At 41.2% G+C, this 26,589-nt stretch overlaps 1 protein-coding gene across 1 annotated transcript in view; it reads left to right on the top strand.

Annotated features, from left to right (window-relative positions):
* The window catches only part of MCF2L2 (MCF.2 cell line derived transforming sequence-like 2), a gene marked incomplete at its 5' end in the record, with an annotated part of 252,251 nt that overhangs the window by 108,510 nt on the left and 117,152 nt on the right, over positions 1-26,589 (top strand). Inside the window, 6 exons of the mRNA XM_039242331.1 lie at positions 5,920-6,044; positions 6,618-6,732; positions 7,431-7,550; positions 16,137-16,328; positions 18,752-18,943; positions 25,958-26,135. Coding sequence (XP_039098262.1) covers positions 5,920-6,044; positions 6,618-6,732; positions 7,431-7,550; positions 16,137-16,328; positions 18,752-18,943; positions 25,958-26,135 — 922 coding nt within the window. The remainder of the gene's footprint in view (positions 1-5,919; positions 6,045-6,617; positions 6,733-7,430; positions 7,551-16,136; positions 16,329-18,751; positions 18,944-25,957; positions 26,136-26,589) is intronic.

Genomic DNA, 26,589 nt, shown 5'->3' with positions numbered 1-26,589 from the left:
TGTAGCCGGAGTGCTGACAGTAAAAAAAAAAATTAAATACCCCAAGTGATTAAGGAGATTTTCTCTTCATGGGATGAAAACTCCTTAAGCTCTTTGGACCGTGTGACAACTGGATATCCACATGGAAAAGAAGGAAATTGGATATTCCTTCTTATCGTCCACAAAAATTAACTCAAAATTAGTCAAGGAACTAAATAGAAGTTCCAAAATTATAAAACTCTTAGGAGAAAATATAGATGTAAATTTTCATCACTTTACATTAGGCAATGATTTCTTAGATATCTCACCAAAAGCACAAGCACCTAAAGAAAATAAATAAACTAGATATCATCAAGATTAAGAACTTTGTGCTTTAAAGGATGCTATCAAGAAGGTGAAAACACACCCTGCAGAGTGGGATAAAATATCTACAAATCATGTATCTGATGAGATACCCAGAATATATAAACAACTCTTGGGGTGCCTGGTTGGCTCAGTTGGTTGAGCATCTGACTTTGACTCAGGTCGTGATCTCACAGTTCTTGAGTTCGAGCCCCACATCAGTTTTGCTGCTCTCAGCACAGAGCCAGCTTTGGATCCTCTGTCCCTTTCTTTCTCTGCCCCTCCCCGACTTGCTCTCTGCCTCTCAAAAATAAATAAAACATTTTTTTAATTAAAAAAATAAACAACTCTTACAAGTCAACCTTTATAAAAAGACAAATAACCCAATTAAAAAATGGGCAAAGTAGGGGCACCTGGCTGACTCAGTTGGTTAAACGTTAGACTTTGGCTAAGGTCATTATCTCATGGTTGGTGAGTTCGAGCCCTGCGTCAGGCTCTGTGTTGACAGCTCAGAACCTGGAGGCTGCTTTAGATTCTGTGTCTTCCTCTCTCTCTGCCCCTACCCTGCTTGAGCTCTTTCTCTCTCGCTCTCAAAAATAAATAAACTTTAAAAAAATTGGCAAAAGATTAGAACAGCCATATCTTCACAGAAGACAGATAAATGGTCATTAAGCACATGAAGACATGTGCAACGTCATTAATTGTTAGAGAAATGCAAATCAAAACTGCAGTGATATACCCACTAGAGTGGCACTAATTGAAAAGGTGGACCATAACCAGTGTTGATGAGAATGTCAGGGAATTGGCACCTTCATACATTGCTTGTGGGAATTGAAACTATCTGGTAGGGCCTCAGAAAGTTAAACATAGAGTTACCATATGACCCAGAAATTCTACTTCTACTTATGTACACAAGAGATTTGAAAACATGTTTCATATAAAAAGTTACATATAAATGTTCATAACAGCATAACACCCCACAAGTAGAAACAACCCACATGTCCATCAGCTGATGAGGGGATAATAAAATGTGATATATCCATACACAATGTTATTCAGGCATAGAAAGGAAGTACTGATACATGCTATCATGTGTATGAACTTTGAAATAATTATTCAGAGTGAAAGAAGCAGTCACAAAAACCACATATTGTGTGATTCCACGTACATGAAATGTCCAGAATAGGTAAATATGGAGAGAAAGGTAGAGAGTGGTTTCCAGGGTCTGGAAAGAGGAAGAAATGGAGAGTGATTGAAAATAGGTATGGGGTTTCTTTTTGAGGGTGATGAAAATGTTCTGGGGGAAAAACATGGACTTGTATGCATTGAAACGGTGAGTGTTAGGGGTGCCTGAGTGGCTCAGTTGGTTGGGCATCTGACTCTTGACTTTGGCTCAGGTCATGATCTCATGGTTTAGAAGGTCAAGCCCGGCTTTAGGCTCTGTGCTTATGGTGCAGAGCCTGCTTGGGATCTCTGTCTCTGCTCCTCCCCTGCTCACTCTCTCTCTCTCTCTCTTTCAAAATAAATAAATAAATAAAACATAGAAAAGGTGAGTTTTATGGTACTATATGAATTATATCTCCATTTTTTTAAAAACAGAAAAAGATCTTTGGGCTTAAAACAACAATAAAATAACCATGAACTCTATATAAATATGTGCTTTTTGTACTGTTGAATAGGATAGCCCTTTAGACATTCTTTCTTAGCTAACCAGCTCTTCTTGTTGTCTAATTCTGTGTTGGTTTTGGAAGCAGTTCACAGAGGCAGGCAGTCTTCCTTCTGAGTCCCAAAGGAGGTGATTCTCACCTCTTTGCCAGTCTTGTTTTAGGCCAGAAACCCCAGGGTCTTAGTCTTATACTCTCAGATGCTTAAGTCAACTGAGACATTTTATCATGTGTTCAGTTAGATAGGGTAAGACTCTCATATTTCATTGTTGTTGTTAAAATAAGAAATCTAACAGAGCCATAGGCCTTTTTTCTCATCATGCAGGAGGAAAGTGCCATGGTCCTTTGCTTATGTGATAGAGCACTCTTTTATAAATATGAAGACTGTTTAGTATTCAGTATTTGTTCCATTCAGTATTTATTTAATTTTGTATTCAGAGATGACAATTCTATCAGCATTTCCAGGGTTACCAATAATCAAGAAGGTAATCAGAGTTAAAAGTGTTTTTTTACAGGCCCTAGAAATAATTTAAAGTCCTAGGCGTTTTTAAAGACCCCTTGTTCAAACCCTACTTGCAGAGAATATAAGTTAGAAATGGATAGACACAGAGGTCTTGATTTAGCACAGGAAGGTGAAATTGCTATACTTATGAATGTTTTCAGTGCTTAATGCCTTAAAAAATCAGGGTTTTGAACTAGTTTTATACCACAAGAAGATATCTCTCAGTATCTGCTGAGAAAAGGGGATATATCATCTCTTTTATGGACTTCTTTTTTCTCAATTATGAAGACTTGCATTTTAAAGGCCACATTCTGGAATTCATTATTCAGCATTATAAGAAAAACAGCATGGTAGAGCTAACTTGTAGTGCAGAAATAGGGTAAGTAATAAAAGTGAAGTAAGGAGTCTAAAGTATTCATCATTAACATAATCTCTGGGCTCTGATTCATCCCCTAACTTCCTACCCCACCTCCACCCCCAGCCCATGACACAGCCAAACACAGCACCTGGCATGAATAGTAGTGCTTTTAAATGGATTTTGAATGACTGACAGAATGAATGAATGTCTACAGTTAGGTTTACCCTTGTCATAGGAAAGAATTCTCCCCAGAAAATTTAAATTCTTTTGAGCCTGAAGCAATCTGTCTGCTGTATCAAGTGGGTCTTTTGAATCAACTGCTTGTTTCCATAATAGTGGAACTGTGAATAAGTACACACTGGGACAGCCATACCAGTTATGTTCCACAAGTGCCCAACTTTACCTCTCTGGCCCATTTCCTAGGACCCTTGAGACCTCCTCATAATTCTGGCCTCAAAAGGGGTTAACACATGGACCATAATTGGCCTCAGGACTGTTTCAGCATTATATCCAATATCTGTGCTGATTGGTCAGTGCCTGCTCTAAACAGTTATTAAATATTTTGAATTGTTACTACTATGGACAAGGGAAAACTTCACTTTTGGCCTGGGCAACTTACCTTTTCACTTTCCAAGTACATAGTTCCTCAATCTTTCCCTGTGTATTTATGGCAGATTTTTGTAACCCTGCTGAAGCTGACTTTCCCTTGTATATATATATTTTTTGATAGTGTGAAGGGGATACACAGTGAATGACATCACTTAATCAGACCCACAGTCCCTCTTTCACACACTTCCTCACACTCTGCACTTCTTTGGGTATATCTCTCTCCCGAGTTTCTCCTTTCAAAACTCTCCTTCTGCCCTGGCAATAAGCCTCTACTTCTCTGACGCCTCTGCCCTTCCTCCCAACTCTACATCACACACACACACACACACACACACACACACACACTATATATATATATATATATATATATATATAATTTAATGGTAATGCCAGAATCCTGCTGGAATTCTGGAATCTCAAGGACATTTAAGAAACTGAGAAAAGCCAAGACTCTTTTTAGAAGGTAGGATGAGTGAAAGGTAAGAGCACTTGCTAATGAGTGCTTCCTGGCCCCCCCTTCCCCTATCATATCCTATTTGTCCTTATTCATTTGCAACCTAATTTCTTTTAGACTATTATTAATTCATCCAACATACAAATATTTAATGAGTATTGGTGACATAAGAAGAAATGAGAGCTGACACCTGAGAGTGGAAAAGAAGGGATGTGTCTAGTTCCCATGCAGGAGTACCAGCCAAAAGGGTGACTTAGGGCACTACCTGGAGTGGACAGAGCTATAGAGGGTGTCCAAAGAACTTGGGCCAAAGAACTTGTATCATCAACCAAATCCAGGGACAAGTTTGAGGCTTCGACAGCAGAAGCTTGTGAGGGGATGAATAATAGAGTGAGATAGAAGACCAAGAACAAAGGCATGAGGGTGAGGGAGCCAGTACTTGAGTGTGAATAGCGTGGAGAAGTATGAAACTCCTCCCACAAGGAATGAGCTCCATACTATGTAAAGGCTGGCAGTGGCTAGGCCTGAGGAGAGATTCAGGGTTCATGTGCATAGAGCATATTTTTTTGTAACTATGGGCCTATTTTTTTTGCTCAGGGCATTGACAGAGATGACCTGTGCTGTGTGATTATTGGATTAGAGTTGTTGGATTTGGCAGGAGATAACTGACATCTTCTCCAATTACAAAGCCCTCTCGCCCCATGTAAAAGGAGAGGAATAGAGTTGCCATGGAAGTATGGCTCTTTCCATACCAACCCGAAGTTGCTGCCCATCTCCACCAAACTTCAGTAATTGAACAAGGCCACACTTTGGGGGCAGGTAGAAGGAGAAGCAGGTGTCTATTGATAAGACCAGACGAAGTTTTTTTCCTGCTCAACTATCAAATTATTACATTATTATTGCAAGGCAGTGTGTAGCACTTATTCAGTATCTGTCATTTTCTTGTCTCTGGTCTCTGCCTTGGATTAGAACCAGATTTTATTAATTTGTTAATAAATTTAAAATTATTAAGTAACTACTATAAATAATTAAATAATATTAATTAAAATTATTGATTTATTACTTTTGCTTTAAATACACAACAGCAGCTTGAGATACACACAAAACTTAACAGTTGTTGCTTTGGAGAAGAAAAGTGGATGGGCAGGGAACAAAAGACTTACTTTTTCCAATGTATACCCTTTTGCATATTTTGGATTTTGTATCATGTGTATGTGTTACCTGTTAAAAATAAGTTAATAACCATAAGATCTAGTAATACCACTGGCTTGTATTTACCCAAAGATAACAGAAACACTAATTCAAAAAGATATGTGCACCTCTATGTTTATTGTGGCATTGTTTACAAAGTCAAATTATGGAAATAGCCCAAATGTCCACGGATAGATCAATGGATAAAGAAGATGTGATACACGCACGGGCGTGTGCGTGAACACGTGTGTGTGCGCGCGCGCACACACACACAGTAGAATACTACTCAGCCATAAAAAGGAATGAAATTTTGCCATTTTGCAATAACATGGATAGATCTAGAGGGTATAATGCCAAGAGAAATAAATCAGTCAGAGAAAGACAAATGTATGATTTCATTTATGTGTGGAATTTAAGAAACAAAACAGAGAAAAAAAGAGCAAACCAAAAAACAGACTCTTAACTGTAGAGAGCAAACAGATGATTGCCAGAGGAGAGGTAGGTAAGGGGATGAGAGAAATAGGTGAAGGGGATTAAGAGTACCCTTACCATGATGAGCACTAAGTAAAGAACTGTTGAATCACTATACTGTACACTTGAAACTAATATAACACTTTATGTTAACTACACTGGAATTTAAATTGAAAAAACAAAAATAAATAAGTTAATTAATTTTTGAAAGCTGCAGATTGACTTCTTTAGCATTTAATTTCCTAAATGAAAAAGATGTACCTGATCTGCCATTCTCTTTACCTCAAATCTACCAAGAATTTGCTTTTGTTAGTTTCTTCTAAGACAAACTATATTTTCCTTTCTCTAGGATGAGTTGAAATTACTTGGAAAGCAAGGAACTGCATTGCTGTCATGCATTCAAGAACCAGCCACCAAAAGTCCCACCAGCAAACTCAATCCCAATCAGCTAGAGAATGTAGCTACCATGGAAAGGTGAGTGAGAGAGGAGAGGATATATAGAACTCGATGATCAAAACAAGCAAGAACAGCTACTACTGTGTCTTGCTGGGGTCAAGAAAAAATAGTATTTGAGACAACAAAGGCAAAAAGATGGTATCCATCTATAGAGATCTTTTTGTAAGAATGCTGTCCCTCCCCTTTTGTGCATGCTTTCATCCTAGGATTTCAAAGGAGATGGTAGTATTTATTTTATCTTTATTTCTAAATAACAGTTTGTTGGGTGCTGTACTTTACACACCTGTCATCTCAGGTAGAAAACAATAGGCACAGAGGTAAGGTTACCAGGGGTACATTTGAAAGTACAGTAGCTGCATCTGAAATGAAGTTTCTACCTCATTCTGAGGGTGTCCTGATTGAAAAATGGAAAATGTGGGAGCCAGCTGAATCATGAGAAAGTCATAGGTGACAGAGACTTGTATGATAAGGAGATTCCCACAATTAATATCACTGACAAGAAACATAGGAGCTATCTACATAAGCCTACATGGACTCATGTGGCTGTCCTGATACTAACCACAATGTTACTTTCTCATTCTTTCTTGACAGGTTATTACTTCAGTTGGATGAGACAGAAAAAGCCTTTAATGATTTTTGGTCCGAGCATCACTTGAAGCTTAACCAATGCCTACAACTACAACACTTTGAGCACAATTTTCATGAGGTGTTGTTTTCTTGTTTAATACAACTTCCTTTCATGTTTCAGTGACTTCTGGTTCTCTCTTCCCCCCTGAACAATGGATATTGAGTGTCCTCCCTAATCCAACCTCCTCCTTATATTCTTGCTTCCTCATTGATTATCTTCTTCCTTTTTCAGTGGGGTAGCAATGTTCTAGAATCCCATTTTCCTGTTGGCATACATGACATTTTGTGTATGGTTTGTCTTCCTTTTTAAAAAATGTTTATTTATTTATTTCGAGAGAGAGTGTGTGTGCGAATGCACATGCGTGCAAGTCGGGGAAGGGGCCGGGAAAAGGAGGGAGGGGCAGAGAGCAGAAGAGAGAATCCCAAGCAGGCTCTGCACTGGCAGCATGGGGTCCAATGAGGGGCTCAGACCCACAAACCATGAGATCATGACCTGAGCTGAAACTAAGAGTTGGATACTTAACTAACTTCCTTTTTGATTGACTGTAAAAGTAGCTTTACTATTTCATCTACATGTATCTCAGCACCACACTCCCCTCTCCACCCCCACCCCAAGCTTAATCTAAAAGCTAATAAGCTGTAAAAAAAAAATGTATATGTAGATACATTAAAGTCCTGAATCCTTTCTGGATTTTCAAGTTTACTCAGTGTATACAAACCTATACTTCCAGAGAGATGCTCATGGCTTATTTCTGGATATTCTAATGTGTCTTCTAGGTTAAGCGTGCCCTAGACAATTTGTTGGCAGAGCAAGCAGAGTTTACAGACATTGGAGACAGTGTGATACGTGTGGAGCAACTTCTTAAGGAACACAAAAAACTGGAAGGAGAAGGCCAGGTTTGTTTTTTTCCTGTTTTTATGGACTGGGAAGGAAGTTACTGTGGACAGTGACAGATCACGTCCACTCAATATTGTTGGAAGGTTGCTGAGGGACACAGAAATGCCCAAATCCTACCTTTTCTGTCACCACACTGCCACCCCAGGTAGGGGGAGGGTACCAGGAGACATGCCTGCTGGTAGAGAAGCAGCGTGAGGAAAGGTCACAGTGGGCACATTATTTTCTGGCAGGATGTGGGTGTGGGAGTTGGTGGTGAGGGGAAACTTGAAACGGGGAAACCAGAAAAAAAGATACCAACTAGTTTTATAACAAGCAGAATGGTAAGAAGGAAATTGGCTGACATCAGTTCTGCTGCTACACGGAGCTGGCAAGGCTTTTTCCTTTTTCATGCCCCCAAAATTGTCAATATCAAACTTGTGAAAGAATATGTGTTTCACAATTGTCATACCGGAATTAGACAGTTTCCCAGATCTGCACACAAGTCAGCAGATAGGAGTGATACTGTTTCAAGTCCTTACAAATTTGGGTTATTACAAATTAAGAGAGCTGAGTCCTCTCTTTCCAGAGAAGTTCCTTTCTGCTATTCTTAAATTAGATTTTGTCTCTTGGGGACTATGTCCTTGATGATTAGCACTTCCTTTCTGAGCTAATCTATATGTATGTTTTCCAGATGGTAATTTTGCAATATTAGAGATTTGCTTCCCAAAGTGTGGTCCTCTGGCCAATGCGTAGGTGTCACCTGAGTGAGAACTTGTTAGAAATATGGAATCTCAGGCACCCCCCACTCACCTAAGATTCAGAATCTGCATTTTAATAAGATTTCCAGGTGACTGACATGCACATTATAGTTAGAGACATGCCCCTCTCACCAAAGTAACAAATACAAACGAGGTTCACTCTGACCGTAAGAGCTAGCTGGAGGTGCTTCTGCACAAGTGTGAACACATGGACCCACCTGTACACCCAGACTCTCATTCAAGAATATCATCCTTCCCTATGAGCCCTCCTTCTATTATCAGTGATCATTTGACAGCTAAACATTTTAGTTCTGTAGGCATGAATGATCAGAAACATTTATCAAGCAGTGGAAATATTGGATTTTGTGTACGTAATGACTATGTATCTCAGATTCCTCAAGACAGTCCCAATTTTATGTAATTTCAGTTTTTTTTTTCAAGAGAGAACTCACTTTACTATATATTTTCACTTATATACATTCATATATTAGGGAAAAAAGCCTCACCAAGCCCAGTCCTTATATTATGGGTATGAAAAAGCCTCACCAAGCCCAGTCCTTATATTCATGGCATATATATGAATGAAAATAGCTACTGACCTGAAGGAGTTCATTCATTACCATGTATTCCTTGTCCTAGGTTCCATTGATATGGTGGCAAACCAGGTAATCAAAACCCTGCTCTCACTGGGTTTACATTCTGCTGGAGAGAGAGAGACAGAGAGGGGGGGGGGGAGAGAGAGAGAGAGAGAAGTAGAAAGTAATCCAATAAATACTAGTGTCAGATAATGACAAATGGTAGGAAGAAAATAACAAGATATAAGTGACTGAGGGTGCTACTTTAGCTCAGGCAATCAGGAAAGGTCTCTCTGAGAAGGTGTCCTTTGATCTGAACTCTGGATAGCCTTGTAAAGATTTGGGGAATAGCATACAAGCCAGAGAAGTCTCAGGTGTGAAACTCTTGAGGCAAGAATGAGGCTGATGAGTTCAAGGAATGTGTCTGGAACTTAGGGAGCCAGGAAGGAACAAAGTGAGAGTGATGACAGTGAGGATTGCATTTTATTTCAGTGGAATCCATTGGAGGGTAGTCTGGGTTTTGTTTTAAAATAGTTGGCTGGGTTGGCTGGATCTGCATGACTACATCCACTTTCTCTTTTCTGCCTACCTCCTTGGACTTTTGATCTTTGGTACATATTTTAGAGACTGCTGATCAGAGCTAGGGAAGAAACCTATGGTCATGGGACAAAGGAAAGCTCTGTGAACCCATGATTCATCTGTCATGAGCAAAGTACCTGAACCAGGTAGACTAACCCACTGCACGTTTGTTTTACACATCCTGTGCCTTACTTATCCAGTTTTTTACTTATTTTCTAAAGGATGCAGTAGACCTATTTCTCTGCCTTTCGATGAACCTATCCTATCATAACCAGAATCTTGTTAATATGTCTTCCCTCAGACTTCTAAGAGGCAGTGTTTCTTCAAATGATAAAGGCTTGGATAGTCTTTCCATTTGTCCTATAAAGTGTTAAAGGAACAAGGTGATGACTAGCTAGAGTCTACCAAAATCTGCTTGGGTTTATCCTTCACTCAGCATTCAGGGGTCACCTTCCCTACTGGCATAGCCACTCACTGATAGCCATCTCACTGTATAGTGATATCATCCTCATGGGTATCCTCTGAGCCAACTCAGTGACCAGACTCCTGCTGTGTGCTGAGCCCATTCTTTTTTTTTTTTTTTTTTTAACCTTTGTCTGGTTTGACAGTTTAGCAATCTTTTGGGTGCTCATTTCTGATTCTGAGAAACAGTGGTAGTTTCAGCCCCTACTCTTATTTAAAAGTAGAATTTGCTCTAGGGTTGTGACTGTAAGGCATGCTGGGGCCCTTGGTGATGGGTCATCAGGGAGAAGACAAGGACAGGGCAGAGGAACCAACTTGATTTCGGCCTTGACCTCTCTCCATATGTCCAGGGGCCAGCAGTTATAGCATGCGTTCAAGAAGGCTTGGAACCCAGATCATTAACCTCCTAGGGATATAAATCTAGCTGGAGGGGCATGGCTTTTTTTTTTAATGGAAATTTTCAAACACACACAAAAGTAGATCAACTAGTACAATGAACTCCCATGTGTACGCTCAGTTTGAACAGCCATTAAGTTTCTGCCTTTCTTGTTTCATCTGGCCCACTTCTCCATATGTATATTCCATTCCTAGGCCATTATCTGTGGGTTCACTCTGGGTTCCATCACCCTTTCTCATCATTTTCTTTCACAGTAGACACTTTCATCTGTCATAGCAGTAGAGTCTGGAGAAGAATAAGCTATTATTACAATAAGGGTTTCTGAATTACATGCTGCAACTTGACTATCCAGCATTCTGGAATTCTCAGCATCTGAAAGATGCCAGGCTGGCTTGTGTTTGGAGCACCAAAATTCAGCCATTTCTTTCTCATTAGAAAGAAATCTGATTATTTTGTCACCAGATTTTCTTCAGCAGAAGCTGTGTATAGACTAAAAAGCTGCAAATTGTGGCAGGGGGGGCAGTTTACAGTAAAGTTCTTTGAAGCTCCTGAAGGATTTAACAGTCATGGCTGTGCAGCCATCACTTATAGCACATGCAAAGAGGCCAAGAGGCTGGAAGGTGACAAGACATAGGTGTTGGAGCCAGACAGAACTGGATTCAAATCTTTGCTCTCACAAATACCAATTGTGTGCTCTTAGTCAAGTTTCTTAGCCTTTCTGAACACATCCCCTCATTTTATTTATTTTTTACTTTTTAAAAAATTTATTTCTGAGAGAGAGAGACACACACACAGCGTGAGCAGGGGAGGGTCAGAGAGAGAGGGAGACACATAATCTGAAACAGGCTCAGGCTCTGAGCTAGCTGTCAACACAGAGCCCGATGTGGGGCTTGAACCCAGAAACCGTGGGATCATGACCTGAGCCGAAGTCGGACACTCAACCAACTGAGCCACCCAGGTGCCCCACCCCTCATCTTATAAACTGTTAATAATCATTCCTATTCCTGTGAATATGAAATGAGGTAGAGGTTTCATCAGGACTGAGTGCCTAGAGCATAGTAGATGATCAGAACCTGGAAGCTATTATTATTATCCATTCATTTCAGTAGAGTAATCTTCCAGCTGTCTAGTGTGGCTCCTGAGTTCTATGTATGGATCATTTCCCAAGACCCATTTGGACCTGCTACTCACACCTCTCTTCCAACTTCTTAGTGTTTTAAAAACAGTCCTGAAGGGTGAGATGCTGCGTGCCAAGCAAAGGGCAGGCTGTCATCACTACAAAGCACTTGGGAAATATCCCATGGAGAAGTTTCCTGAGCCCAGAAAACTTGTGCTATTCTTTCAAAAAAGCTTTTAAAACGTTTATTTTTGAAAGAAAGAGACAGAATGTGAGCAGGGAAGGAGCAGAGAGAGATGGAGACACAGAATCTGAAGTAGGCCCTAGGCTCTGAGCTGTCAGCACAGAGCCCAACATGGGCCTTGAACTCATGAACTGTGAGATCGTGACCTGAGCTGAAGTCAGACCCTTAACCAAATAAGCTCCCCAGGCCCCCCAGATTTGTGCCATTCTTAATAAATTTGGCAGCTGGACCTAATAAAAAAAAAAGGCAACAGACTTCCTTGCCAAATTTTCATGTTTTTGTATTTGACTGGAATCAGACAGGTTGGTCAACCAAATGAGAATCAGAATCTGATCAACCAAAAGGGATTTCTAAGCTTAGGCAGAACAAATACAGCCATTTTTTCTGTGTGTGTTTGTTGGTCAGAACCAGATTCTGGAGCCAGACTGCCTGAGTTTGAAACCTGGCTCTTCTCTTTCCTACCTGGATCACTTTGGGCCATTTGTGCCTCTACTTCCCTTTTGTTAAACAGGGCCTATGTCTAAGGGTCTGTTGTAAGGAGTAAATAAAACAGTCAATTTAAACATTGAGAATAGTGCCTGGCCTATAGTAAGCTCTCCACAAATATTAGCTGTTGTCATTAATATCACAGAGGTAGTGTGGCAAACTGTGCAATGGAATGTTTCCTATGTTCAAACTGCAGTGGCTAAGCAGTTCTGGTAAGAGAGTCTCATTCATTCTTCATTCATTTCACAAATATTTGATCTCCTACTATACCAAGTACGGTTCTAAATTATGAGGATAACGCAGTGAGCAAAACAGTTAAAAATCACTGTCTCAGGAATTAGCATTCTGACCTTTTCTATGTGATGGTGACCATCTGGCCTTTGCTGGACAGACCAAATGCACTGGGTATTTATCCATGACTTCTTTTAATTATCTACTGCTTGATTTGCATCACTTTATTCCCATACCATTACTCAGTTTTGTTTTGCACAACAAGCATTTATTCCTAAGTACCTAAAATGTGTCATGGCATGTTTTAAGCTGAATAAGAGTTGGTTTATGCTCACAAGGGTCTGCGGCATTAGCATGGGCAATAGATTAGTGATCACAATACAGGGAAGTATGTGCTCTGATCAAGAAAGACACAGGGCATTATGGGAACACAGAGGAGAGGCATTAAAATTAAATGGTGGAGTTAGAGAAAGCTTCCTGGAGAGGATGAACTCTGAAGGGTGATGTAGAATTAGCTCCAGAGGGTGTAGGTGCATCAGGAGGTGAGGGGTGAGGGTAGTGGTGAGGGAAGGATGGGCTTTCTAGGCAGAGAGAGCAAGCAGAGAAGGCATGGGGGCCCAAAACTGCCTGAATATTTGGAGAACTATGAACGGGTCATAAGTTGGGTTACAATAGAGGATGGGGGTAAGGAAATGGAGTGAGAGGCTCATTACAGGTATGAGCCAGGTAATGAAAGGCCCTCTGCATTGCTCAGGAGTTTGAGCTTTTCTCATGAAGACTGTGGGGAGCCAGGGAAGGATTTGAGGCTTGGCAGTGATGTAGATGTGATGAGATGCTATAATGGAGTTGCTGCTTCATCAGCAGTATGGAGGATGATTTGAAGAGAGCCTGAAGGAAAGCAAAGAGACTAACTGTCCTGGTCAGTAAGCAGGAAGGCCAGAACAGTCCCAGGAGGTGGTAGAGAAGGGCTCAGAATTTGAGGAAGTTGTTAAGAAGGATATGGGCTCTGCAGGGCTTGGTGAATGACTGGCCCAGTAAGGGAGCAGTGTTGTTGAGATTGTTGAAACCAGAAACCACTATAAGTTAAGAGAGGGGTGAGGTCATCACTTGGAGTCGTCATAACTCCTTGTGTTACTGTAAAAAGTTAAGCGAGGGAAAATGCATCTCACTGGAATGCTTGACGTAGTCATGAGGATGCACATGGCCTCTCAGCTCCTGGAGACCTTTGGAAGCATGGAAATCATCTGTGTTGACTCACAGGTCAATGTTGTTTCACACAAGTCCAGCCAAGTATATCACTGCATCTTCTAGTTCATTGGCTAATCCATTTTATTGATCAAATATTTATGAGATGCTTCTATGCGCTTTCATGGAGCTTACGTATTGGTAGGGGTGGGTGGAGGATGAGAGAATCATATGTTAAAGTAAACAAAGAAGATATTTTCAGGTAGAGGTTAAATGCTGTTAAAAAGAATGAAAGTGAAGCAAGAGAAAGGGCCTAGGTGGGTGTGTTGCTGGGAGTGACTTAGATACAGTAATCAGGGAAGGCTCTGTGAGGAGGTGAGCCAACCTGGGAGAAGCATCCAAGAGAAGGACCCTGAGGCAGGGTCCTGGAATTGTGTGAAACTAGTTTGTTTGCCAGCCTTGTTTAAATCATCCCTCCTACCTGGATTGCTACAGGAGCTATCAGCTCCTGCTACTCACTGCTGTGCCTCTTCTCTGCCATTCTCAACACTAGAGCAGAGCCATCCTTTTAAAAATATGAATGAGATCCTTTCTTCAGAATCCTCCCGTGCTTCCCTACATCATAATGAGTACAAGCTGAAGTACTCACAGTGGCATCAGAGCTCTCCCCAATCCAGTCTCCCTCTTTCTTTTGATTATGTCTCCTACTTCTTTCCCATTTGCTTCCTCTGTTCCAGCCACAGTGGCCTCCTCCTGCTGCCTGAATATGTCAAACCTGTCCCCACCAAGTACAGCATGGGTTGTCCCTCACCTCAGGCCTTGGCTTCTCTGTCAAGGGTCCCCTAGACCACCCTCAGATTTGAAGATTTGCTAGGAGGACTTATAGGACTCAGCATGTACTTATAGTCATGGTTATGACTTATTACAGTGAAAAGATACCAAGCAAAATCAACATGGGAAAAGTGCATGGGGCAAAGTCTGTTAGGAACCAGATGCAGGCTTACAAGATCCTCTTCCAGTGGAGTCCCATCAGATGATTCCCCCAGCAAAGGGTTGTGCCACTATTGTCAAATGTTGTCTTATCAAGGAAGCTCATTCGGGGCTCAGTGCCCAGTTTTTATTGGGGGCTGGTCATGTAGGTAGCCTCTGCCTGGCATATAAAAGAATTCCATACTCCCAGAAAGAAAGCAGGGGTTTAGTATAAAACATATTGTTTGTACAAATGGCACAGTGAGTCATTCTTATCAGGGGATGGCAGGAACCCTCCTGATATTCCTAGATGGCACCCAAGGCCTAACTTTACAAACAGGCCTTGCAAGGACAGCAGTCTCAGTCTTGCTATGTTAACACTTCTGTACTGCGTGGATAGCAACCTTTTCAGTGAGTCCTTCTCTCACCATCCTACTTAAAATAACAACCCCTCACCAGCACTCTCTGCCCTGCCTTCCCCATTTGATCTTTCTCCATAGCATTCATCACCAAGTAAGATATTATATAATCTACACATCTAATTGTTTATTGCCTGTGTGTCCTATTAGCATGTAAGCTTCATGAGGGCAGGGATTTTTGTTGCTTTGATTACCACCAAACCCCTAACACTTATGACAGTGTTTGGCACTTGGAAGGTCCTCAGTAATATGTGATGAATGAATTAAAAACAGAAAAAAACATGACATATGTGGTTAGAACAAAGTGAGCCATGAAGAGAGGTAGGAGGTGTGGTTTCTGGACAGATGAAGTCAGAGCAGAGTGGGATCCTATGAGTCACATGAAGGGGTTTTGATAAACATATTTCTTAAAGTTTCACGACACTTTATAGAGTTGTCCAAAGTAGATCTTTACCAGTTTCCCAAATTCAGCTGACTCTACTCTCTCTTCATGGTTGCATGTCTGATCCTTTTACTTTTCCGTTTAGTTGACAAGAGAATTCAGTCTTCAATTCTGGTCAGTATAATACCTCATGCTCTTCTGCCAAGAACTTATCACAGTTGTAATAATTGAATTACTGGTATAATTTATTTAATAATCTGAGTTCTCCATTAGACTAAACATCATGGCTTGTTACCAGTATATCCTCGGTGCCTTGCCCAGAACTCCACAAACATTTGAATGAATGGTTTGCTCTTCTTCAAGATACAGGTGACCCTGGACTAGGCTAGACTTCCTGGAGACCTTGAACTACCACAGAGCCTTCCCAGGATCCCCAGCTCTAACTCTCAGCCTAAGACCTGAATCAACATCTCCCTAAGTTGTTCCGGTTTGGGACACATGGTAGGCGAATATCAGCCTCACCATGACCTGGCTTCTTTTTTTTCTTTTTTATGTTTTTATTTATTTCTGACAGAGAGAGACAGTGTGAGCAGGGGAGGATCAGAGAAAGAGGGAGATACAGAATCTGAAACAGGCTCGAGGCTCTGAGCTAGCTGTCAGCACAGAGCCTGATGAGGGGCTTGAACCCACAAAGGGCGAGATCATGACCTGAGCCAAAGTCAGACGCTTAACCGACTGAGCCACCCAGGTGCCCCACCATGACCTGGCTTCTGATGCTTGGTTGTGGACATTCACTTTGCAGGAGCCCTTGGAAAAGGCCCAGCTGCTTGCAATAATCGGGGATCAGCTCATCCAAAGCCACCACTACGCGGCAGACTCCATCCGACCCAGGTGTGTAGAGCTCAGGCACCTCTGCGATGACTTCATCAATGAAAACAAGAAAAAATATGACATTTTAGAAAAGTCCTTGGAGTTGCATAGACAGCTGGACAAGGTGAGCACAGCAAAGCCATGACCATGATGTTTGCTAAATTTTCTGCAAAAACAGTCTTGATCATACTCATCCTCCCTGCCCCACAAGATTGCTGAGAGGATAATGTACTTCTTGTGAAACAGTGCTCCAGGGGCATTAAAAACTGTGCAGAATCTAGGTCATAGAAGCATTGGAGGTAAAAGTCCCCCCACCATCCCACCATATCCCATTAGAATGAACTAACGTTCATTTTCCTCTGAATAGATCTGGACTTAGAGCATGTTTTGGCCTGGCCCCACAGGACATTTCTTGATTCCCCTTCAGACAGAGAACCAAGCACTATATTTGAAAAGTGCTTCTCCTCATATATAGGATCAGATAATTAATACTTTTAGAGAAGCTGAAGCTGAAGTAATAATGACCAATATACACTCCTACCTACCATTTATTGAGTACCTACTATGTTCCTGCCAGAAGCATAATTATGTCATCTATTTAATCCTCAAGACAACCTGTGAGGAAAGTATTAATGGCATTATTTTACAGAGGCAGAAACTGATATCCATCGTGGTTAAGTCACAACATTGGTTCACAACATTTAATACATGAGAATCAGTTTGCTATAATTGCAGATTCTCTACCATTCTGGAGACTCAGATTCAGTAAGTCTAGGATGATGCCCAGGAATCAGTATTTTCACCAAGTTCCCAGGTGATTCTGGTGCAGATAGTACACCAGAACTCTGAGAAACTCTGGAATAGGTGACTGCTTACGACCACACCTGGAGTAGCAATAGGGGATTGCAGATTTAAAGTCAGAACTGCCAAATTCCAAACCCCAGGCTCCCTGGATTAGACAGCAACGCTGTGTGCAGAGGGTTCACAGGGAATGGATGCAGCCCCTGGTGCCCTTTAGCGGTGATCTCTGGAGCAGGTGCCTGGTCAGCAGGGGCAGTGATTTCTGGAGCCTTCTCTGTCAGCTGTTTGCAGCAGCATGTGGCTCAAGGCCATGAGTCAGCAAGCTCCATTCCCATAGCTGTTTCTCTCTGATGGTGGGGGGGCACTCGCCCAGGCTGTTTACATGATCGCAATGCCAAAGGGATTTTAATGTCAATGAAATACAGCTGTTCCAGAAGCAAGTGGCTTATAAGGACCTGGTGCACAGCCTGCCCTGTGTGCTAAATTCTGCAGTATCAGCTGATGTTTTTCTCACTCCATTGCTGCTCTAGAGATAATACCCTAATGCTGGTGTGTGTGTGTGTGTGTGTGTGTGTGTGTGTGTGTGTGTGTGTGTGTGTGTGTGTGTGTGTGTCTGGGAGAGCAAGTATTTGGTGTGACTCTGCAGAAGACCCCAGCTTAATGTTTTCTGCAAATCTAGGTATGTTTTAAGAGAAAGTTTTCACATTATATATTAAAGCATGATTTATATTATTTTGAAAATCCAAAAATGTAGAAAGGAGGAGGAAAAAAGTTACTTATGAGTATCTACACATCCCATTCCCCTCCTTATCCCTACACCTTGGTAATCATTAATTTTTAAATATCTTTATTATGTTTTGTTATTCTAAAGGTAGTACACATTCAGTACTACTACTAAATTTAGGGAATTTAGGGAAAAATAGTGAAACTTAAGTTGCCTATAATTTTCCCACTTAGAGATAATTTCTTTGAAGTACTCTCTTTTGTTCTTTTTCCCCTGTATAGTTATTTTACGTAGCTCTTCAGGTCACATGGTAAATGAAAATGCAGATGTACTTGCACTGGCCCCATCTTTATACATAAATATTCAGGCAGCACAAGGGTCCCTGTCTTTCTGTTTAGGTCTTTAAAAAATTAAATGGTTAGAATTCATCACATATCTGATTTCATCCCAGCATTCTGGAAAATTTGAGTATATTCTCATGAATTGCAAAGCTTTGCATTCTTTGATGCTTCCCTAGGAAAGACAAATGCCAGTAAATGCAAATGCAGACAGAGGAAAGTAGTATTTTTGTTAAAAGGTATGTTCCCTTCTCTAGGAAGACCCAAGCCTAATGGCTCATTTGTCACCCTATGCTCTTGTAACCAGTTAGGATGCAAAATGAATAGCCTAGAAGGTAAAACCAAAAAGTCATTGGTTACGTTTCTCAACAGTTAGACCAAACTTAGGAATACCTAACTCTCTCCTTTTGGAGATGAGCAATCACTAGCAGTGGAAGAGAGAAGAATGTTTATACAATTCTTTTATACTGACTGGATGACTTCCCTGAGAATTGGACAGATGTAAAATTAGTTTTGTTTTGTCCACCTTATAGTTGCATTGACAGAGGTTAGACCTTTGAAGTTTATCCTGTCCCATGACAATTTCCCGTTGTCTTAGGATCCTTCTAGACCACAGATGAGCTCAGACCTCCTGAGAGTTGTGGTCAGGCTGACTGCATAGGGCACTGTGTTTCTTTTGAAAAGGTCAGCCAGTGGTGTGAAGCAGGAATCTACCTTCTGGCTTCCCAAGCTGTAGACAAGTGCCAGTCACGAGAGGGAGTTGACGTTGCCTTGAACGACATTGAGGTATTCCTGGGCACAGCAAAGGAGTACCACTTACTCAGCCACACGGAATTTTACAGCCAGTTCGAGCTGATACTCACCCTTGACGTAAAGGTAATGTTTCTGGGTTATTTTAATCTTGTGGTTGAAAAGGAAGCATTGGTGGCCTTTTTCCTGTTGCTTAAGAAAGTCTAGGTTGGGGGAACTGAGCAGGCTCACCAATTCCTGTGTTCTGAGGTGGGCTCTTAGACTCTTGGTCTGTGCTTCCTGGCAAATTAACCCTTCATGGTCTGACCCAAATAGCACCCTCAGTCATTCATTTCTCTACAAATCTCATGAGCATCTCTGATATATCATGCACAGTGCTGAGGGAACAGCAATGAGAAGAAATAGACATGGTTCCATCCCTGATGGAACTTAATAGGAGAGGCTGACATTAATAAATGTCAAACACAAAACATAAGAATGTGCTACAAGCTAAGGTAAGTGTTCTGGAGGAGGGATTTAGGATCCTGCTGGGCATGTGATAGAAGAACTTGACCTGGACTGTGGATACTTGAGCCAAGGCCTGGAGAATGAGTCTTTTGAGTCACGGACCTCTTTTGAGTCATGAAATCTGATTCACATACTTTCAGGACCTGCATACTCAAAGTGATTGAAGCGAGTTTGATTTTAACAAAAATATGGTCAGGATTTAGGGTACCCATTAGGGATGGTGAAGGTCCCTGGGGCTAGCAAGAAAATGGAAGCAATTACCACCCATAAACCTAAAGAGCTAAGGGGAACCCAGGAAGCACTATAGCTGTGGCTATGACAGGCAGCTAGTAAGGGTTGTGGCCTTGGGCAGAGGATGCAACCAGTGATGGAGAAATATATATCCCTACTCTCCTCTCTCCCTCTCTTGGATTTCCTTGTGGTTCTGCCCTTTGACCAAACCAATTAAAAACCCATGGCCAAGTGAGCCTGTCCAACAGAGTCCATACAGGTCAGCTTTTCTGGGACACAGAGCAGGGTAAAGAAGACATAGTAGGGTGACAAATAGGGAATATGCAGCATATGTAACTTTTATAATTAATTTTATGGAACACCCTAAAATCTATCTATGAATTCAGGCTAAAAGCCTTTGCTATAACATGTTGTATACCACACTATGTTCTACTTATCTATTTTAATAATTAATTAACTAAAAATTAATTTAATTAATTAATTTTAGAGGAAGAAAGAGAGAGTGAGCAGGGGAGAGGGGAAAAGGGAGAGAGAGAATCTTAAGCAGGCTCCATTCTCAGTGTGGAGCCTGACGCTGGGCCCAATCTCATGACCCCGGGATCATGACCAGTGGTGAAATCAAGAGTCAGAACCAACTGAGCCACTCAGAGTATCTTTGCTTATTTATTTTATTTAAGTTTATTTATTTTGAGAGAGAGAGAGAGAGAGAGGAGGGGCAGAGAGAGAGGGAGAGCGAGAATCCCAAGCAGGCTCCACACTTTCAGTGTAGTGCTCCATGGGGGACTTGAACTCATGAACTGCGAGATCATGACCTGAGCCAAAATCAAGTTGGATGCTTAATGGATGGAGCCTCCCAGGAGCCCCATCTACTTATTTATTTTAAATGTCTGTCTTTCTTATTACACTGGGAGCTCCTGAAGGGCAGGAGCCTCATCCATCTCTGCATCCTTGTGTCTAACCTTTGCCTGGTGTCCAATCCATATTTATTGAACAAGTGGACAGGCAGATGGCTGAGTGGGCAGATTACAGTGGGGGCAGCTCAGTATGGAGTTGTATGTTAATGATGTTCTTTCCCTTAAACCTTTTGATGATAAGGTGTGATCTTGGTAAGGGGTAAGGGATGGGTAGGCAGATACCCTCCCTCAGCACAAGGACCCTTCTACTTCCTTGCAGAGGGAACAAAGGGAAGGCCCTTTGGTGTAGGTTCTACATTGCAGAATTCGTATTGGTAGCTCCAGTTTACATTCCTAAGGCAGAACAGTCTCATCCAGCTACAGCTCCATTAGCTGCTCAAATAGGTGTATCAGGTCCAGCAGGGAGATTTGTGGCCACAGCTGCTATGCTGCCCAACTTCAGCAACCTTCCTGACCGTACCACCTACCAGGAAATGAATAAAACTTAATAAATCACCTTTGGGAAATAGGTAGAAACACCAAGGAAGGAGAGGATTATAAGAGAAATATTTTTTAATTTTTTTTAATGTTTTATTTATTTCTGAGAGAGAGAGAGAGAGACAGCATGAGAAGGGGAGGGTCAGAGAGGGAGACACAGAATCTGAAACAGGCTCCAGGCTCTGAGCTAACTCCCAGCACAGAGCCCGACACAGGGCCCAAACCCATGAACAGTGAGATCATGACCTGAGCTGAAGTTGGCTGCCCAACTGACTCAGCCACCCAGGTGCCCCAAGAAATATATTTTTTAAAAAATCCTGTAGGTCAAATGGATCAAAATATCTCCAAAGCCCATCTTTTCTTCTTTGGGTTTGGAATAAACTTTTAGGTTGTAAGATTTAAATATCTTGTTGTGTCAAAGAAAGTTTTTTCCACTGAGAAGTAATGACTTTGTTGTCAAAACTGGTACTCTATACATATAGAAGTATTCCTAGATATATGTATATGTAGATATGGTATAGACACATCTATCTTTTTACTTTCACAACTGAGATAGCCTAGAAGCAATGAGATCCCACAGTGCCAATGAGCACACCTAGCACTGAGATCTTGGTTTCTAATACCATTCTTCAGTAATGGAGACCTAGGCTCCTTGGAGAAATGGCTGATTCTAGGGCTGGGGCAGAAAATACCTAAGATGATCTTACAGCATCTTGTAGTGCTGGAATGAACTACTAAAAACAAAACAACAAACCATCGTAATGGGACATAGGCAACAACTGAAAAGAACTCATGACCAATGCTAGAACAATTAGAGAAACAAAATAAAGTACTATTGGATTACAACCCAAAGTATAAAGTATATATCCATGAATCCATTCTGATATAAATAAATGATGGAATAAATAAATAAATGGGGCAGATGAGACTAGTCTCCCATGCAGAAGAATTCTAATTCTACATGTAGATACTTTGCTCTTGAGGAGGTAGAATGTAATTTCCCAACCCCTAAATGTGGGCTGTACATAGTGACTTCCTTTCAAAGAGTGCAGTACAGGGAAGGAGAAACAAAAGAGTGACTTTACACACAGGACCTCAGCCAGGTGACCAAGGTCAACATTAACAGTGTTGTCATGTAGATATGATGTACCCTTGATATGATGTGATGAACATGGTACTTTACTGTCATGGTCTTACCCCCAAAGTCTATAATTCCAGTCTAATCATGAGAAAAACATCAGATAAATCCCAACTGAGGGACATGCTACAAAATATCTGATCAATATTCCTCAAAATAGTCAAGGTCATCAAAAACCAGGAAAAGCTGAGAAATTGTCACAGCCAATAAGAAGTCATGACAACTACATGTAATGTAGTATCCTGGATTGGGGGGAAAGTACATTAGGTAAAACTAAGGAATCTAACTATAATGTATGGACTTTATTTAATTATTATTATTATTGTTTTAATAAAAATAACATCAATAATGTTTTATTAATTGTAAGAAATGTAGCATACTAATGCAAACTGTTAATAATATGGAAATTCTCTGTACTGTTTTGTAATTTTTCTGTAAATATAAAACTTCAAAAAAATAAAATTTATTCCTAAAACACTAGTACTCCATGTCTAAACAGTTGAATCTGTTACATTTAGGACATGGTAATTATCAAAACTACATCCACAATTAAACTATTATTCTTGTAGCAGCCACCCTGTCTGTCTAAGGCTGTTCAAGTGCCTTTCTGCACTACCTCTTAGTGCTGCTGTTTTGATATTTCTCCCTTCTTCGCTTTCACGGCCCAGTCTAGGGAATGAAACAATCGCAGTAATAAATAGCAAAATTCAGTTCTTTAAATATTCACTTTGTGTGTGCACCTGGGTGGCTCAGTCATTTTAAGGGTTGGGCTCTTGATTTCAGCTCTGGGAATACAATAATGAAAGTCACAATGCCTATAATGAAGGTGCTGGCAGTTTAGTGGAAGACAAACATGTCCCCAGTAAGTGTGTGTTGGTCCAAGAGCATGTGGAATGGAAGGGACAGTGGGGCACATAGAGGAGGCAAAGGTCAGCTCAGACTGTGGAGGCCAGGTTGTTTATAGAAGATGCCTAAATTTGGTCTGGAAGGCTGCATAGGAGTTTTCAAGGGAGACAAAGCAGAGGGAGGAAGAGGAGTTGTAAAGGCAGAGAGGCTGGAAACAAGAGCATTTGGTAACTGCCACAGCTGGAGTGAGAGGTGGGGTGGAGGTTAGACTGGAGGGAAATCAGGGTCATTTAATGAAGGGCCCAGTGTTCCGTGAGGAGTCTGGACTTTGTCCTGAAGCAGTGGGCAGCCCCAGCAGGGCTTTTAAACAGGGAAGTTATATGGTCAGACTTATATCCTGGAAAGATCATTCTGGTTGTGGTATGAAAAATGGATTTGCAAGTAAAAAGAGGTAAGAGGAATGGAGGAAATGCAGTTGTTAATATTGCACCAACTCCCCCCTCACATGAGTTTAGGAATTTAGCATCTTGTCTGACCACTTCACCATTTCCAGGGTTTACCCTGGGATCTTCAGGAAGAGATGCAAAAGGGCAAAGGTGATTCAAGTCCTGTCTAGTCCAAGTGGCAAGCCACTGGGCTCCAGCATGTGGCGCTGACCTCACATCAGGGCTGTATACCATACATGAACAAATTGACATTCTTTCAGTCAGATTTCTTGATCTTTGTGCAGCAGTTAATACCTATGTCTCAGTTTCCTCAGGCTTATCATTGGGCTGTCTCAATACCATCTCTCCAGAAACGCAAACTGACATTGCTATCACCCAAACATAAGGGGATTTGGTTTCTTTTGGGATCTGGACTCTGTTGTGTTGTCAGAATCTCTAGTCCACTGTACAACTGACTTTCCTAAGGCCAGTCGCACATTCTCTGAAGAGACCTTTTAAGCACAGGCCCCACCTTAATCTAGATCGGGGGTCAGCAAACTACAGCCTGTGGGCCAAAGCTGCTTGTCACTTACTTTTATAAAGTTTTATCAGAGCACGGCCACACTTATTCATATGTATATATGTAATATATATTATATAGTATACATTATGTATACGATATACATATGTAGTATATATTATTTATGGCAGCTTTTATGGTACAACATCAGAGGTCAGTAGTAACAGAGACTAGATGCAAAGCCTGAAATATTTATTGTTTGGTCCTTTACTAGACTCCCAGTCTAGACCAACACTGTTGAATAGAAATACAATGCAAGCTATATATGTGACTTAAGATTTTCTAGTAGCCACAGTTAAAAAAGCAAAAGGAAACAAGTGAAATCAATTTTAATAATGTCTTATTTAACATATGTTCAAAATATTGTTTCAATATATAATAAATATCAGTTATTAATGAGATATTTTACATTCTTTTTTCATACTAAGTCTTCAAAATTCAGTGTGTATTTTACACTGAGAGCACAGTTCAATTCAGACCAGCCGCATTTTAGACCCTACAAGGACTGTGACCGGCACTAGATCTTAGAGAAGGGGTCAGCCTTGACAGGACTCTGAGGCTGTAGGGCCACAGTTGTTCCATAGCTGATGTGCCAGTACTCCCTCTGGGCTCTTGGTTCTTTCCTTCAGAAGATGGCCCAGCATAAAAGACAAATGTAGGGGTGCCTGGGTGGCTTAGTCGGTTAGGCGTCTGACTTTGGCTCAGGTCATGGTCTTGCGGTTCATGAGTTCAATCCCTGCATCAGTCTCTGTGCTGACAGCTCAGAGCCTGGAGCCTATTTCAGATTCTGTGTCTCCCTCTCTCTCTGCCGCTCTCCCTCTCGCACTGTATCTCTCTCAAAAATAAATAAACATTTTTTAAAAAGACAAATGTACTTTTCCAGTTGCAAAATGTGGCAACCTTCCTGAGTGTGGGCTGAGTCTGTACTTTCAGAATTAGGCACCCTCAGAGTACCCTGTATGGCTTGTGGTGGTGGAGTTCTTCTAATTCTAGGTCCTCTCTTTTGGTGGTTTCAATCATCCAGGAGACAGATGTCATGACAAAGATAACCTACTTCCCTTGACCCGCCAGAGCTGGAGGGATGTCATGCTGGAAGGAAGGCCAGAAGAAATGTATTTTGCAGAATTTAGACCTTGTTGAAACTTGGAGACCTCAAAGTCTTCTTTTTTGTACTTTTGAACCTTTGCCTTAGAACATATAGTCAGTTATGGGAATGTCTGTGAGTTTCATCTTTTCCTTGGTATTATTTTCAGTTTATTTCTTTACTACTTATAGAGAAGGGGTCATACAGAATAAAATTTAAATGTTTATCCTTGAGTACTTGTGGTTCCCTTGATCCTACCTCAGGATGTAGCCAACTCTTTCCTCCAGAACACTTAAGCTCTTTTCTCCATCAGGGATTTTATTCAGGGCATACCTTTTATTTTGAAATCCCCCTGTTTAGTAAAATGGCCTAATGCCCTTCATTCATAGTCTATGGCATCCTCTTCTATATTTTTCTTTTTTCTTAAAGTGTTTTATTTATTTTTGAGAAAGTGCCAGTGGGGGAGGAGCAGAGAGAGAAGGGTAGAGAGAATCCCAAGCAGGATCTGTGTGGACAGTAATAAGCCCAACATGGGGCCCAAACTCAGAAATCATGAGATCGTGACCTGAAGCAAAGTCAGAAGCTTAACAGACTAAGCCACTTAGGTGCCCCTATTCTCTTCTACTATTAATGGACATGGCTTAGTGACCATTTATCTACTCAATATATATTTACTGAGCACTACTCTGTGCTAGGCAGTGTTCTAGGCATGGAGATATGGTAGTGAAAAGGATACGATCATTGTCCATCAAATGAGAGATGCAGACTCAGCATAATTCTGGTGCAAGGCAAGTTGTGCAATGACTTGCATATGGATGGAAGGGTCACCTGAAGGAGATGGGATTGGGGGAGGAGGGGAAGACAAAAGAAAAGGAATGCTTCATGTCCTCGGACTCAGTGCAGAGTGACATGTTCATAATTTGCTTTTGTTCCTGCAGGCCAAAGCCCAGGAAGTCCTGCAGAAGCTGGGTGATGTGCAGGAAATATTTCACAAGAGGCAAATGAGTCTGATGAAACTGGCAGCCAGACAGACTCGCCCAGTGCAACCCGTGGCCCCCCATCCTGAGTCCTCCCCAAAATGGGTATCACCGAAAACCAGCCAGCCCTCCACCTTGGGTAGGTTATTTGGGGGAGGAAGCTTTGTGCCTTTATGTTTCATCAATGCTCATGAGGGTTGAGATTGTGGTTGTTTAAGATGCATAATGGTTGTTGTTTTGACAAATATTATTTACAATAAACTACAGATATGGAATAGTACAGGTTTTGAAGACTTTATAGAGTTAGGTAAAACTGAGTGCCTGGATACAAGGAGACGTTCACAGTCTAGAGGAGGAAGTATATAAATGTGCAAATAACATCAGCATAAAATAGTCTCCATTAAGGACCTTTAAAATGCTTACAAGATTCTATTAGCAATGGAGTGGTAAAGTTTGGAAAGGCAAAAACAATAGATAAGTCCTTAAACCAATCCTGCGTGGTCTTGATTACTACAGCTTATTAGTAAGCCTTGAGATCAGATAGGATATGTCTTCTAACTTTGTTCTTTTCAAGACTATTTTGGCTCTCTTAG

This window comes from Hyaena hyaena, unplaced genomic scaffold (assembly GCF_003009895.1).
Source record: "Hyaena hyaena isolate Hyena2069 unplaced genomic scaffold, ASM300989v1 scaffold_213, whole genome shotgun sequence".
Taxonomy (NCBI): domain Eukaryota; kingdom Metazoa; phylum Chordata; class Mammalia; order Carnivora; family Hyaenidae; genus Hyaena; species Hyaena hyaena.
Note: the sequence above shows the minus strand (reverse complement) of the source record. Positions and strands in the feature narration are given on the sequence as shown.